General features: G+C 34.3%; 1 protein-coding gene across 1 annotated transcript in view; it reads right to left on the bottom strand.

The window, feature by feature from the left end:
- LAMA2 (laminin subunit alpha 2) overlaps positions 1–12629 on the bottom strand; it is a 613971-nt gene that overhangs the window by 336044 nt on the left and 265298 nt on the right. The window contains exon 11 of the mRNA XM_049652971.1: positions 764–904. Within this exon, the coding sequence (XP_049508928.1) occupies positions 764–904 (141 nt within the window). The remainder of the gene's footprint in view (positions 1–763; positions 905–12629) is intronic.

Genomic DNA, 12629 nt, shown 5'->3' with positions numbered 1-12629 from the left:
TGGATTCAAATTCAGAAATGAGAGTACAGTCAGAAACTATTCAAAATATTACAGCGGAAGGAGTGGTTGAAAGGTAGTTCCTTGAAATAACGATCTTTGTAGAACACAACTCTGGTCAAATCACTCCCCTGATAAAAATCCTCCAGTGGCTCTCCAAGTATAAGAATCCAACTTTGCATTCTTAACCCCAGGTGGTAGACTTTCCCATTCTCCTCTAGGCTTCTCTCTCTGTAGCTTGTTTCCTGTCACTCTGCAGTCTTAAGAGCTGCCACACAGGCTATTCGAAATTCCCTGAGGGTCCCATTTTCCTCTCATACCTCCTCTATAGGGACACAAACCACTGTGAAGAGTTACAAAAGCAATGGGGAGCAATTTTTCTTAATTTGTATACCAAAAATATTGGTGAATGGAATACATAATTCTTCATATCACAATCTGATTCTTTCTCTCTATTGAATCATCTGCCCCTGGGGCTATATAACAACGTTAATTCCATTACTGCCTCACATAGTAATCATGGACACTGCAAAGGCTAATGTTTGTTATTTCTAAGAGATTCCAGGCCACACACTGCTACAAATAAAACCCTAAAGTCTTTGATCAAAGGTACGCAAATAGCATTTGAAAGAAAATTCCATCACTGTTTCGTGATAACTGTTAAGAGGAACTTACTACCAGAATTTTTTTTTTTTTATTTCTTACAAAAGAACAATAGCAAGGAGGGATGTGGAACTGTGTACAGAATGAAAAGGCTATTGCTTACATGGCCATAGGTCCAGTAGGAGCTCTGACATCTGTTTGAAACCCCTGAACAGAAACACTCGTCACAACCTTTATGATTATCCTCTTGCAAGTTGAAGAAGCCGGATTTACAGCGACTGCAGTCCCCACCTTCAACATTCTCCTATAAATAGAAACACAGGTGCCCTTCAAGATTAAGGACTGTCTTTATTTAGTTCCGTTTAGGGAAGATACACTGTGTATTTTTCATTTTACCTCTCAACCGAATTTAAAGTATAATGATATTTTAAAAAATCTACTCAAAAGCTCCTTATTAAGCTATATCTTTTCGAACCACACTGATGGGAAGGGATATTGGATACTAATTTGTTGTAGCTTTTAGCTCCAATTTTGTTCTTCACGTATGTCAAGAGTGTGGAGTAAATACCATGATAAATACAAACAGCAAGCCATACTGACTAAAATGGAGTCAGTCTGGTTCACCATTCTCTGTTGTTGAACTACTTCTGCTTAGAACACATGATGTATGATAAAATTAGAGAATTAAACTAATGGATGTATGACAGACTGTTGATATTATACAGATGGCAAAACCCTTTCTACGTTACATAGTAAAAATTCATATATTTGAGGCAAGCATAAGAATCTGGCAAGGAGAGAAACTGGGGTGAATGGCCATAGATTCCCTTGATGGGACTAAGCAGAAAAAGAGGAAAGTTTTGCTTGGTTAATTTTCACAGCATTTCCCTTAATGCATTGGAGTAGCCAGTTAATCATATAGTAATATTGTGGGAAAAAATGAATCTCGTTCAGTGACTGCTCAGATTGGTATCATTAATTCTAGTCCCAATATCCTGAAAAATTTTTTGTGTATAGATGGGCCTCTCTACTGTGGACTCGGGCCAGAGAAAGCTGATTATCTGATGAAAAAATGGGGAAAGCTGTAATTTCTCAATGAAAAGAAGAGTTAATCTTGACTAATAACTTCTAAATAAAGGCTCCTTGCTTTCTAAGAAACATATTCTCTTACACCTGCATTGGCTCCATATCTTTCCTCTTCTTGAATTCCCTCATTACCTTAATTCTGAAGCTTCTTCTCCTTAGAGGTCTTCTCTCTCAACTGTGTTCCCATAGCCCTTTATACATTGTTCTATGATAACCACCAAAAAAGCATAGCTATATCTTCCAGGATTGTTCGCTCCAGTTGTATACCATAATCTATTCAGAGGTAGAAACCTTATCCTACTCATTTTTATAGTATCAGAAAATAGTACAACACGGAGCACTAGCTAAATAAAATTTTATTAAACTTAAATGAATCTCTTGGTGGTTGTGTTTTTCATTCACACAAGGTGCTATGCATATAGTAGATGTTTAATAAGATTATTTTTGAATAAACCCAAATTTGGCAGAAGATAGGGTTGATAAAATCTGAAAACATAGGAGAAAAAATAGAAGAGAGGACAAGAAAGAGTGTGAAAAAAGTGAACTTTGTAAGAATAAACAAATAAAGTGGTTCCCCTTGTATCCAAGAGAACAATGCATTTGAAAGTCACTTTTTGACTGTTAATTTTTATGACCCACTTGGGACCACAATCACTTCTATATTCCTGGGAACCTAAACAAAGGGGTGTCTCATGACCTGTGTTCACATGTCAAATTTCAACGTCTTGATATATACACAAATTGAAATCATTGCTACTGACATTCTTTCCAGTTTTTACTGCTAAGGTAGATTTCAGATAGTTTGAGATAATAAATGTCAGCAAAACTAATCAAACTAATTTCAGACCTGTGGTGACAAATAAGTCCCCAAAGCCCTGAAGCTGGGAGACTCTTCAGAAGAGTACACAGGCAGGAAAGATGAAATATCACTACAATTATAATTTAGTTTATCCCATTGAGGACACAGTGCAGCTGTTCTGTACACTGTGTTCTCATGCACTTGGTCTAATCTACTTTTCGTTTACTCTAATTTGAAAGCTTGTACAACTACTGTGAGATTCAGACTGAGTTCAACAATTTGAAATTTTCAGACATTAGTTACATATTCCTGATCTCTATTTAACCTGGTAAAATAACCTTGAAAAATATGATTAAATGGTTTCAATATTCAATTTATGAATAACCAGAAGCAACGCATTAGAGTAGGGATTCTAGAGACTATGAAGATGGATAGGTCAAGGTATCTGTCTTTGTTTATTTTAATATGCAATTTATTGCCAAATTGGTTTCCATATAACACCCAGTGTTCCTTCCAACAGATGCCCTCCTCAATGCCCATCACCCACCCTCCCTTCCCTCCCACCCCCCCCTCCCACCCCCCATCAACCCTCAGTTTATTCTCAGTTTTTAAGAGTCTCTTATGGTTTGGCTCCTGCCCTCTCTTTTTTTTTTTTTCCCAATGTATGTGTCTTTAAAGGCCAACATCTAGAGCTGAGTAAAATGATACATTTACAATCCACCAGAAAGCAAGGTAGAATAGGATCATGCAACTCATTAATCAATTAAATTATGGGAACACAGAAGGAGGGACTAATTGTGCTATGAAGGCTTGAGGACGCTTTGTGACAGGAGTGAAATTTGACCTGAATTTTGAAACATGGTTTAAAAATTCAACCTATTGGAGGAGATAAAATGAGAGACCCATGTTAGCAATGATATTGGAAACAATAAATAATTCAAAGAGTAGAAGGTTCATTCATCATTTATGCTTTCAAAACAAACATACTGGGGGCGCCTGGGTGGTTCAGTCGGTTAAGCCTCTGACTGTGGCTCAGGTCATGACTTCACAATTCTTGAGATCAAGCCCCACGTCAGGTTCTGTTTGTGCTCACAGCTCAGAGCCTAGAGCCTACTTCAGATTCTGTGTAGATTCTCCCCCACTCGCACTCTGTCTCTCTCTCTCTCAAAAATAAACATTAAAAAAATACTGAATATTTCTGGATGCAAAGCACTGGTTGGGGACTTGGCTTCCAGTGTCCCTGCCTGCATATAATGAACTTTTAAGGCTACTCCTGAAGAGATAGGGACCTTTTCCCTTAGGAATTAAGTTATTCAGCAGGAGGTAAATTACCAGAACTATACCTGAGGCACTTAAGTTGGCAAGAACCAGCAAAATGGCTATGAAATGGGAAACACTGGTACAAAGAACTCTCTCATGGTGCAGTAAAGGGTTAATTCAATACATTTGGAGTGCTCAAACCCTGAAGATACTGAACTGAAAAGACTGTCCCTTCACCAGCTCCTGGGAGATAACCTATAAGCCCTTGTAATATTCTGTGTGATAAAAATAGCTTTGTATACCCGGGACCAGGGGTCACACCAGATAATTTATGCTAACAATTGATTCATGGTGAATGTCTTCTGTTGTTTGCCTGGAACCCTGCACCACATTTATTAGCTCACAATGCAATTTATGGTGAATGCCTAGTTTTGTCCACCAGACGCCATGAGCTACACTGTATCTCTAGGAGTACTGGAGACTGGTCAGTCATAGGAGTGCTCCATTATCTGTGTAATTGACCTCCCAATAAAAACCCTGAACAGGAAGACTTGGGTGAGTTTCCTTGGTTGGGAATACTTCCTAAGTGTTGTCGTACATTGTTGCTGGGAGAAATACTCTCTGTATGATGCAACTGGGAAGGATAAATGGAAATTTGCACTTGGTGACTTCTAGACTCTTCCCTATGCTCCTTTGTCCTTGCTGATTTTAATCAATATTCTTTTATTGTAAAAAACCATTACCATGAGTGTAACAACTTTTCAGAATCCTGTGAGTCCTTCTAGTGAATCATTGAAAATGAGTGTGGTCTTGGGAAGCCCCAACACACTGTGGTAAAAATAATAGGGTGATTATACCTGTAAAAACACGTTACCCAGAGTAATAGTTTCTTTTGTTTATTGTGACAAATCTTCAAGCCAAAATATTTTAGACCTTTTGACAGGTCCTCAAGCTAATCCTATTCTATACCCTCATGCTCACTTCAACCCTCTTCACAAGTAATGATCCATTTCTATAAGATTTGAATAGACCTTATTTACGATTGCACAGCATGTCAGCTTATTGCCACAGCTTTAAGTTTCTAGACTCCTACTTGTTTAGTCTTGAGTCTACACCATATTTTTTTCTTTAGTGAGTGATAGCTCCTATTCAGATGGAGCTTGATTCATTCGATTGAAAAATGCTTGGTTCTGATTGTTCTCAGGGTCTTCAACAGATAAATATTAAGCCAAAAGTAAATAGTAAATATGGTGAACATAGTACCTACTTATATATGTGTCCTCATGGTCTAATTAAAAGGGCGTTTTGAGGCTGGCAGGAAGACGAAGTATTGGTGACAAAATATTTTTAGATCATCAGAACTCTGCTTTCAGGTCATGTCTCAACTTGTATAGAATTAATTAGTTATATTAGGTTCTACTTCCTTTTTCCTTTTCCAATCTCCCTTGAGAGAGTATATCTAAGTAATGTCTTATTTAAGGATTGTGTTTCCAAAGTTTTCTTTAAAACAACATAAGCTTCAAAACAGTGAATACTAGAAGAAATCACAATTTGATATTTAATATATTTTAAAGGGGCACAATTCCAACACAAAGGTATAATGTTACAGGACTTATATTGAACCTTCATAGAGACAAGTTCCCCACCTCCTGGTAGCGTGCTAACATATACAGTCTTGACCGCTTGGGTCTCAATTCTTTTTATGGGTTCCCAGGTACATAATTGCTTTTTCAAAACTTCTTTGTTATTCGTCAACAATGCCATCCATGAAGCAGCCCTGATTGTAGTCTTGATTCATTTTTGGAAGATTCTTTTGATATGAATGGTCCAGGACTTAAATTTTTGATTCTCAGATTGAGAGTGAGTAATTTGCTTTATGGGTAAATTTCTTGAGCAATTTAATTCACTATGGTGTCAATGTTACATTATTAAAACCTCTATCCATTATTTCTCACTATTCCTTTATTTGCTATTATTACTCACTCATTATCAAATCATAGGTGAGCTACTACATATAAAGCATTATAGGAGAAGCCAGAGGAAATAGAAAAATGCCTTCAGGAGAATTATAGCAAAGGAAGAAAGAGTAAGGGGAAACACGTTGACTACAAGGTAGAAGGAAGTCCCTTCCCTAAAAGGGTTACTGAGTATTTGCCCTGAGTCAGACACTGGATTCATCACTACAGTCCTCTATGCTTCTGAAGTAAAAATAAGACAGGTGTGAAAGAAATTGATCTTCAATATCTAATGATGGTGAGTTTGCAACTTCCAGCCTAAATGCTCTTTTAGTCATTATGAGATTTCTCTCCCTTTTAGCTATTATTCTATCACTCCTTTGTACTAATCAACTTCGAAAAGAGTTAACATATAATTTCATAAAATTTTTAAAGGTTGTTCTGTTCAAACAAAAGGGAGTCTAATCTACCCTTTCTCAGCATTCATTCAAACGGACAGCTCTTGTCAATCCAGTAAATGTATAATATATTATTTATTTAGAGTCGAATTTATTGATCATTTTTACATCTAAACGTATGACACAGGTAATTTCCAGAATGCTCCAGACTTCCATCCTAGAGATTAATGTTCCCTTATATCACCATATTGTCTTAAAACCAAATATTCTACTTTCTTGGTTTCTAAACCATTATTCTAATTGGTTATATTAAAATAACTAAATAACAACTAATAATAGTCAATTATTTTTCCATGATAAATAATTAATCCATATAATAGTTTTATCCTCTTATATATGGTGATAATAAAAAAAAAGTGCAATTTCACTTTAGACCAGTGGTTCTCAACCTAGATTTTATTATCAAGCCCCTAAGGAGCATCTTTCATTATTTTTTTTTTCATAATCATCCTTACCATGAAATCTTAAGTCCACAGATATACTCTATGTACAAATACACTGTATGAATATGTTTGCCGTATACATAAAATGAAAATGGTACTTCAACCCCTCTTAGAACCAATTTTCATCGCTTTAGGGAGAAAAGTGTGCTTTAGACACATATTTCTACAGAATATATTTAGCCGAGTATATAATTAGATATGTTGTGGCCATCCTACAAAATATTCATAATAACTGCCCTATTTCCTTTGGTACTCTTTTCCTCTGAAAACATAGTTGAATTAGTAAAACCTTATAAGGTTCTTTTTTCTTAAAGTCAGATACTGTTGGGTTGACACCAATTTTCTTTTTGCTAGAGTTTCCTCAACACAGCGTCTCTCTAGAGAAATGGAGTCACAATCGCTTCCCTGCCTCCATTCTCATGAAGCCGCCTTCTTATAAATTAGGTACAACTTCAGCAGTACATGTTTAACTGTGATTGTTAGTCAACTGGGAATTCTATTGACAAAGTTACCAAGAGGCTCTCCAGTGACTATTTAAGTTATGTTTTGTGATAATTGCTTCAGGAATGTTGCAGTCATGCTTGTTTTGGGGGGTGTTTGTAGTCAATTACAGATTTTCCTCTGTTTTGCCCTTCATTCTAATGCATCCTAGTATTTAGAGAAGTTAACAAAAGAAGGATAATTAGCTAATCAGCACTATTTGTTGAGTGCTTACTCTTTAAGTACATTGTTCTGTGGCTAAATAATAATAAATAGTGGGTAGGTTAGGGAGACAGAGAAAAGAAAAGAAAATCATTCTCACTTTTCACAAGTTCAGCTTTTAATATCACAAAATTGATTAACATAATTTTTTTTAACTGTGGGTGTTGTAAGAGACAAATTCCTATATGAGCTTTTTTATGCTAAAAAATTTACATCTGTAGTTTAGATTCAGGATCAAATATATAAATTGAAAGCCTTTTGTAGAAATGCCCAGGGTTTGAGCCTAACAAGTTAATGAGGTGATCATTTCTGTATAGAAATGGAAAAAAGCAATATACAAAACCATTAAAAATCTTAGCACACACCACGAAAATCCAATTAGAGGAAAAGAATGAAAACTTACCTCTACTTGTAAAAAGAAATACAAATAAACAGAAAAAGTAATGAGTAGGTATTTATGATGATCCCTTATACTTGCACAAGGCTTCACTGCTATAATTTCACCGACTGAGAGCTAGGTAAGAAGGATTTAATATCCTCATTTTCTAGATTAAGAAATATGAATCAGCCAATTTAAGTGATTTTCAAATCTTCACAATTGTTTAGTTTCCTTTCTACCTTCTTTTTTATGTATGAGTCACTGTCAGCTTATTGATTGATGAAGAAAATATATAACAGATGTGAGATATTAAATAGATTGCAAGTTGTGAAGATATCATAAAGGAAAGACAAAGATGTTACAAGTGATTATGGCAGAAGCATGATATCTATGGGAGATCTAGGGTCCCAGCTTTGCTAAGAAAGGGAAGCGAGCCTTGAAAATTGCCTAGTTAAGCCAAGGGATGGGCCAGGTGTGAGGTTTTCCCACCCATCTAAATAGACTCTGAAATTCCAGAGTTAGGAAGAGCTTGGTGCCTCAAAGAATGTAAGCAAGGCTGGGAGACAGTGACTGAAGCTCAAGAAAATTCTGGGAAGAGAGCCCAAGGTCAGATCACAAAAGCTTTTGGTCCAGTAAGGACTTAACTGAAAATGCAATAAAAACCCAAAGCAAAGCACAATGAAATACACACTTTGATATCTAATCTTTTACTTCACTACTTATCTTTCTATTATAAGACTTTGATAAAAATAAAAGGACATGTTCCAACCTAGATCAAGGTCAGTTTATATTATGTATCAGAGTCTGAAATCCAACTGACTTTGATAACATGACACGAAACTTCAAAAGAGCCAATTTCTAGCCTGTGGTACTTAAAATAAATACAAAAGTCGAAGAGCATTTGCATTCAAGTGACTTATATATCTGAGAATGCTTGCCTCTTTTAATGCACAAGAAGATAGAGAAATTTCAAAAATTTTAATAATGCATAAAAATTAGTAACTATTTTCATGTCTTGAGCTAGCATTGTTTTCATATTTTGAAATATAATGAGGATGGTATTCATCAATATCATTGTCTAAGCAAGAATATAACAGAAAATCTATGTGTAAAATTGATAGTAGTTGATATATATTAAAATTTTCATTTACCTCTTTTCTAATTAGATTTTATTTTCTTTTGCTTAAAGACATTTTAAATTAGGAATTATTTTAAAGCACCAGAAAAGTATGTATGACAACCAGAGGTTAAAAATATTAACATTTTTTTCATGTATGCTTCAGATATATTTTTAAAGAAATACTTAGGCACATTTGAATCTCACTTCACTTCTGTCCTGTTCCCCTTCCATTTTCTCTAGAGTTAACTACTCTTCTGAAATTTATATTTGTGTGTTTTACTCAACATAAAATTGTTTTATGTCTTACAACTTTACACAAATGATAACATGATGATATTAGTTGTCTTCACTTTACTCGAAGTTTCCGAAATTAATCAATGTTTAGACATGTGAACCTATTTCACTCACTTGAACTGTTTCTTGTGTCAGATTTTATGAATATATTACACTTCATTTTTCTTACTAATTTGTGGATATTTAGATTTTTTTCTAATTTTTATTTGTATTAAATTTATTATATTATATATAATTATATATTATAATATAATATTATTATATAATATTATAATATATATAATTATAGATTATATTATATAATATATACAATATATACAATTATATATTATAATATTATATAATATTTATACTATATTATTATATATTATATTATAATATTATATAATTATATATTATATTGTATTAAATTTATATTGTATTAAATTTATTATTTATTAAATTCATTTTTTACTTATTTAAATTTTAAAAAAAAATTAAATGTTTATTTATTTTTGAGAGAGAGTGAGACAGAGTGTGAGCAGGGGAGGGGCAGAAAGAGAGGGAGACACAGAATCCGAAGCAGGCTCCAGGCTCTGAGCTGTCAGTACAGAGCCCAACGCAGGGCTTGAACTCACGAACTGTGAGATCATGACCTGAGCCAAAGTTGGATGCTTAACTGACTGAGTCACCCAGGCACCCCATAATTTTTTATAACAATTTTTATTATAACAAGGAGGTATATGTTGAACATCTTTCATTTGCTTCTTTCTACAAATTGTACACGTTTCTTTCGCATGAATGTCTACAGTGGAGTTGGTGACTGATAGGACTTCATTATCTTAACAATACTAGATGCCCTATTGCCTTCCTAAGGTTGTAGTACTAATTTCCCCAAATGACAGCAGTAGTAAACATTTCCATTTCTACAGATTTTCACCAGGATTGGATAGTATTAGCTACCTCCCCATTTAAAATTTTATCTTAAAAAAAAATCAAATAAAGATTTAATCTTATGTTCTTTGATAATCTCCTTAAAAAGTATTTCCATTTTAAATATGTATTTCTAGGTATCATATACGTTTTGCTTCTTTTCTAAATATTTTCATTACATTTTATATTTAGTTATCACTGATATATAGAAATGTTATTGTGTTTTATAGGTTGATTCTTGCATTCTGCAAGCCAGTAGAACTCTCTTCTGGGTTGAATATTCTTCTTTCTAAAAAGTATATGCATTATTGAGCAGTTTTTTTCAATGAAGTTGGGCTGTGAATGGTAAACACAAGCAATAATCTGATATTTGTCTCTAGCACATAGGATAGATACATATTTGTCTCTAGTACATATGATATGTATGATAAAAATATAGGATATCTAATATATTTAACACTTTTTCGCTCAATCTTGACCAGTGGGCAGGCTTTCTACTAGGAGCTTTGGTGGTGAATTTCTTTTTTATATTCTTCAAACAGAAAATGTATAATTTTCTTTAACTCTTGACAATTCTTCTCTCCATAATGTCTTGGATATTCTTTCTCCCCTATTTCATCTAATAATCTCTTCTGTGGTGATTGCTGCTAAACTTACGTTGAATTTTATCCTTCCATTAGCCATGCCACTTAGGATCTCATATTTTTATTTCTTTACCTCTCTATGTCAATTTATAGGTAATTTCCTCAGGTCTGGATTTCTAATTCTTTATTAAGCAGTTTCTAAACCTTTGCTCAGCCCATTCACTGAATTTTAAATTTCAACTATATGCAACTTTTTTATTTCTAGAAGTAGATATTGACTTCTTTTCCAAAGCTTGTATTGTTTTTTTCCTATTCTTTTTGTTATTGTTTTATGTTTGAATCATATTTTTATGATTATGTATTTTCCACATATTTTTATGATTTTTATCAGATAAAAATCATGATAAAAATCATAAAAATATGCTCATATATTCTTTTATTTTTTTATTTTTTTATTTTTATTTTTTTATTATTATTATTTTTTTTTTTTAATATATGAAATTTACTGTCAAATTGGTTTCCATACAACACCCAGTGCTCATCCCAAAAGGTGCCCTCCTCAATACCCATCACCCACCCTCCCCTCCCTCCCACCCCCCATCAACCCTCAGTTTGTTCTCAGTTTTTAACAGTCTCTTATGCTTTGGCTCTCGCCCACTCTAACCTCTTTTTTTTTTTTTTTTTTTTTTCCTTCCCCTCCCCCATGGGTTTCTGTTACATTTCTCAGGATCCACATAAGAGTGAAACCATATGGTATCTGTCTTTCTCTGTATGGCTTATTTCACTTAGCATCACACTCTCCAGTTCCATCCATGTTGCTACAAAAGGCCATATTTCATGCTCATATATTCTTATGTTTATACATTCTTTCAGATTATCTGATTCTTTCTAGTTCTTAGTGTACAAACATTCCGACTTTTGTGGCTTCTGATTTCATTTTGTAGTTATTTTCCTTTTGTGCAGTACACGCTTTTATGGTGAGCTCAATATCAGGTGAGGCTATACTCTCTTTCCTATGGGGATACCACTCACCTGACTTGTTGAAAATTTTTAGAATAAAGGGAGAATAAAACTGACCCTGTTCCCATGAAAGACACAGGTTTGGGTGTTTGATTCCTCACCGCACACTAATTTTTCTTTACCTAGAGCCCCAAAGGAAAAACAAAGTGACTATTGCCACTTCCAGCTTGCAGGTGGAATTTTCTAGTGCCTATTTCACTGTCAGGGGACAATTCCAGAGTCCAAGCTTAAGTGAATTCTGTTTTAATTTCTCTCTGTGATTCCAAATCCTAATGTCAATTCCCAGAGAGGCCATTCAAACTCCAAACTTTAACCCGCATTTTTGGATTAAGATCTTCCTTGCTCAGCTTTGCTTGGGTTTATGCTTAACTTAGATTTCCCTTTAAAAGGGGAGCTTTCCCTCCCTTTAACTTAGAATTCCTAACATCGAGGGCTTTCCCTTTCTTTCCTGCATCAACATGATTACAAATTTATTTTCTTTGTTTCATCCAGCATACTTAAATTTAAAGTGCCAGAAGTGGTGCCCATTTTTCTCAGTATGATATTTTACCAGAGTGCTAACAATTTCAAAGTTATAATAGAAATAGGGGAGCCTGGGTGGCTTAGTCAGTTAAGCATCTGACTCTCTATTAAGATTCAGGTCATGATCTCACAGTCGTGAGATCAAGCCCCGTGTCTGGCTCTGTGCTGACAGTGCAGAGCCTGCTTGGGATTCTCTCTGTCCCTTTCTCTCTGCCCCTCCCCCACTCACTCTCTCTGTCTCTCTCAAAAATAAATAAACTTAAAAAATAGAAGTTTTAAAAGTTATAATAGAAATATATTTCGACTTAAGACCTTATAACAAAGTGCTTTCTTAAAAGATCTACCTATTTCATTAAGTATGATACTTTTTCCTAATAAAAATTATGAAAAACTATTGCATGTAATAGTGTAACGGAATAAATGTGCATATGTTTACTGGTTAATATGCATTTTGGAAATGAGCCCTTACATAGATCTCATTCTAATTCTATTTGA

The sequence above is a fragment of the Panthera uncia genome (assembly GCF_023721935.1).
Source record: "Panthera uncia isolate 11264 chromosome B2 unlocalized genomic scaffold, Puncia_PCG_1.0 HiC_scaffold_24, whole genome shotgun sequence".
NCBI classification, from domain to species: domain Eukaryota; kingdom Metazoa; phylum Chordata; class Mammalia; order Carnivora; family Felidae; genus Panthera; species Panthera uncia.
Note: the sequence above shows the minus strand (reverse complement) of the source record. Positions and strands in the feature narration are given on the sequence as shown.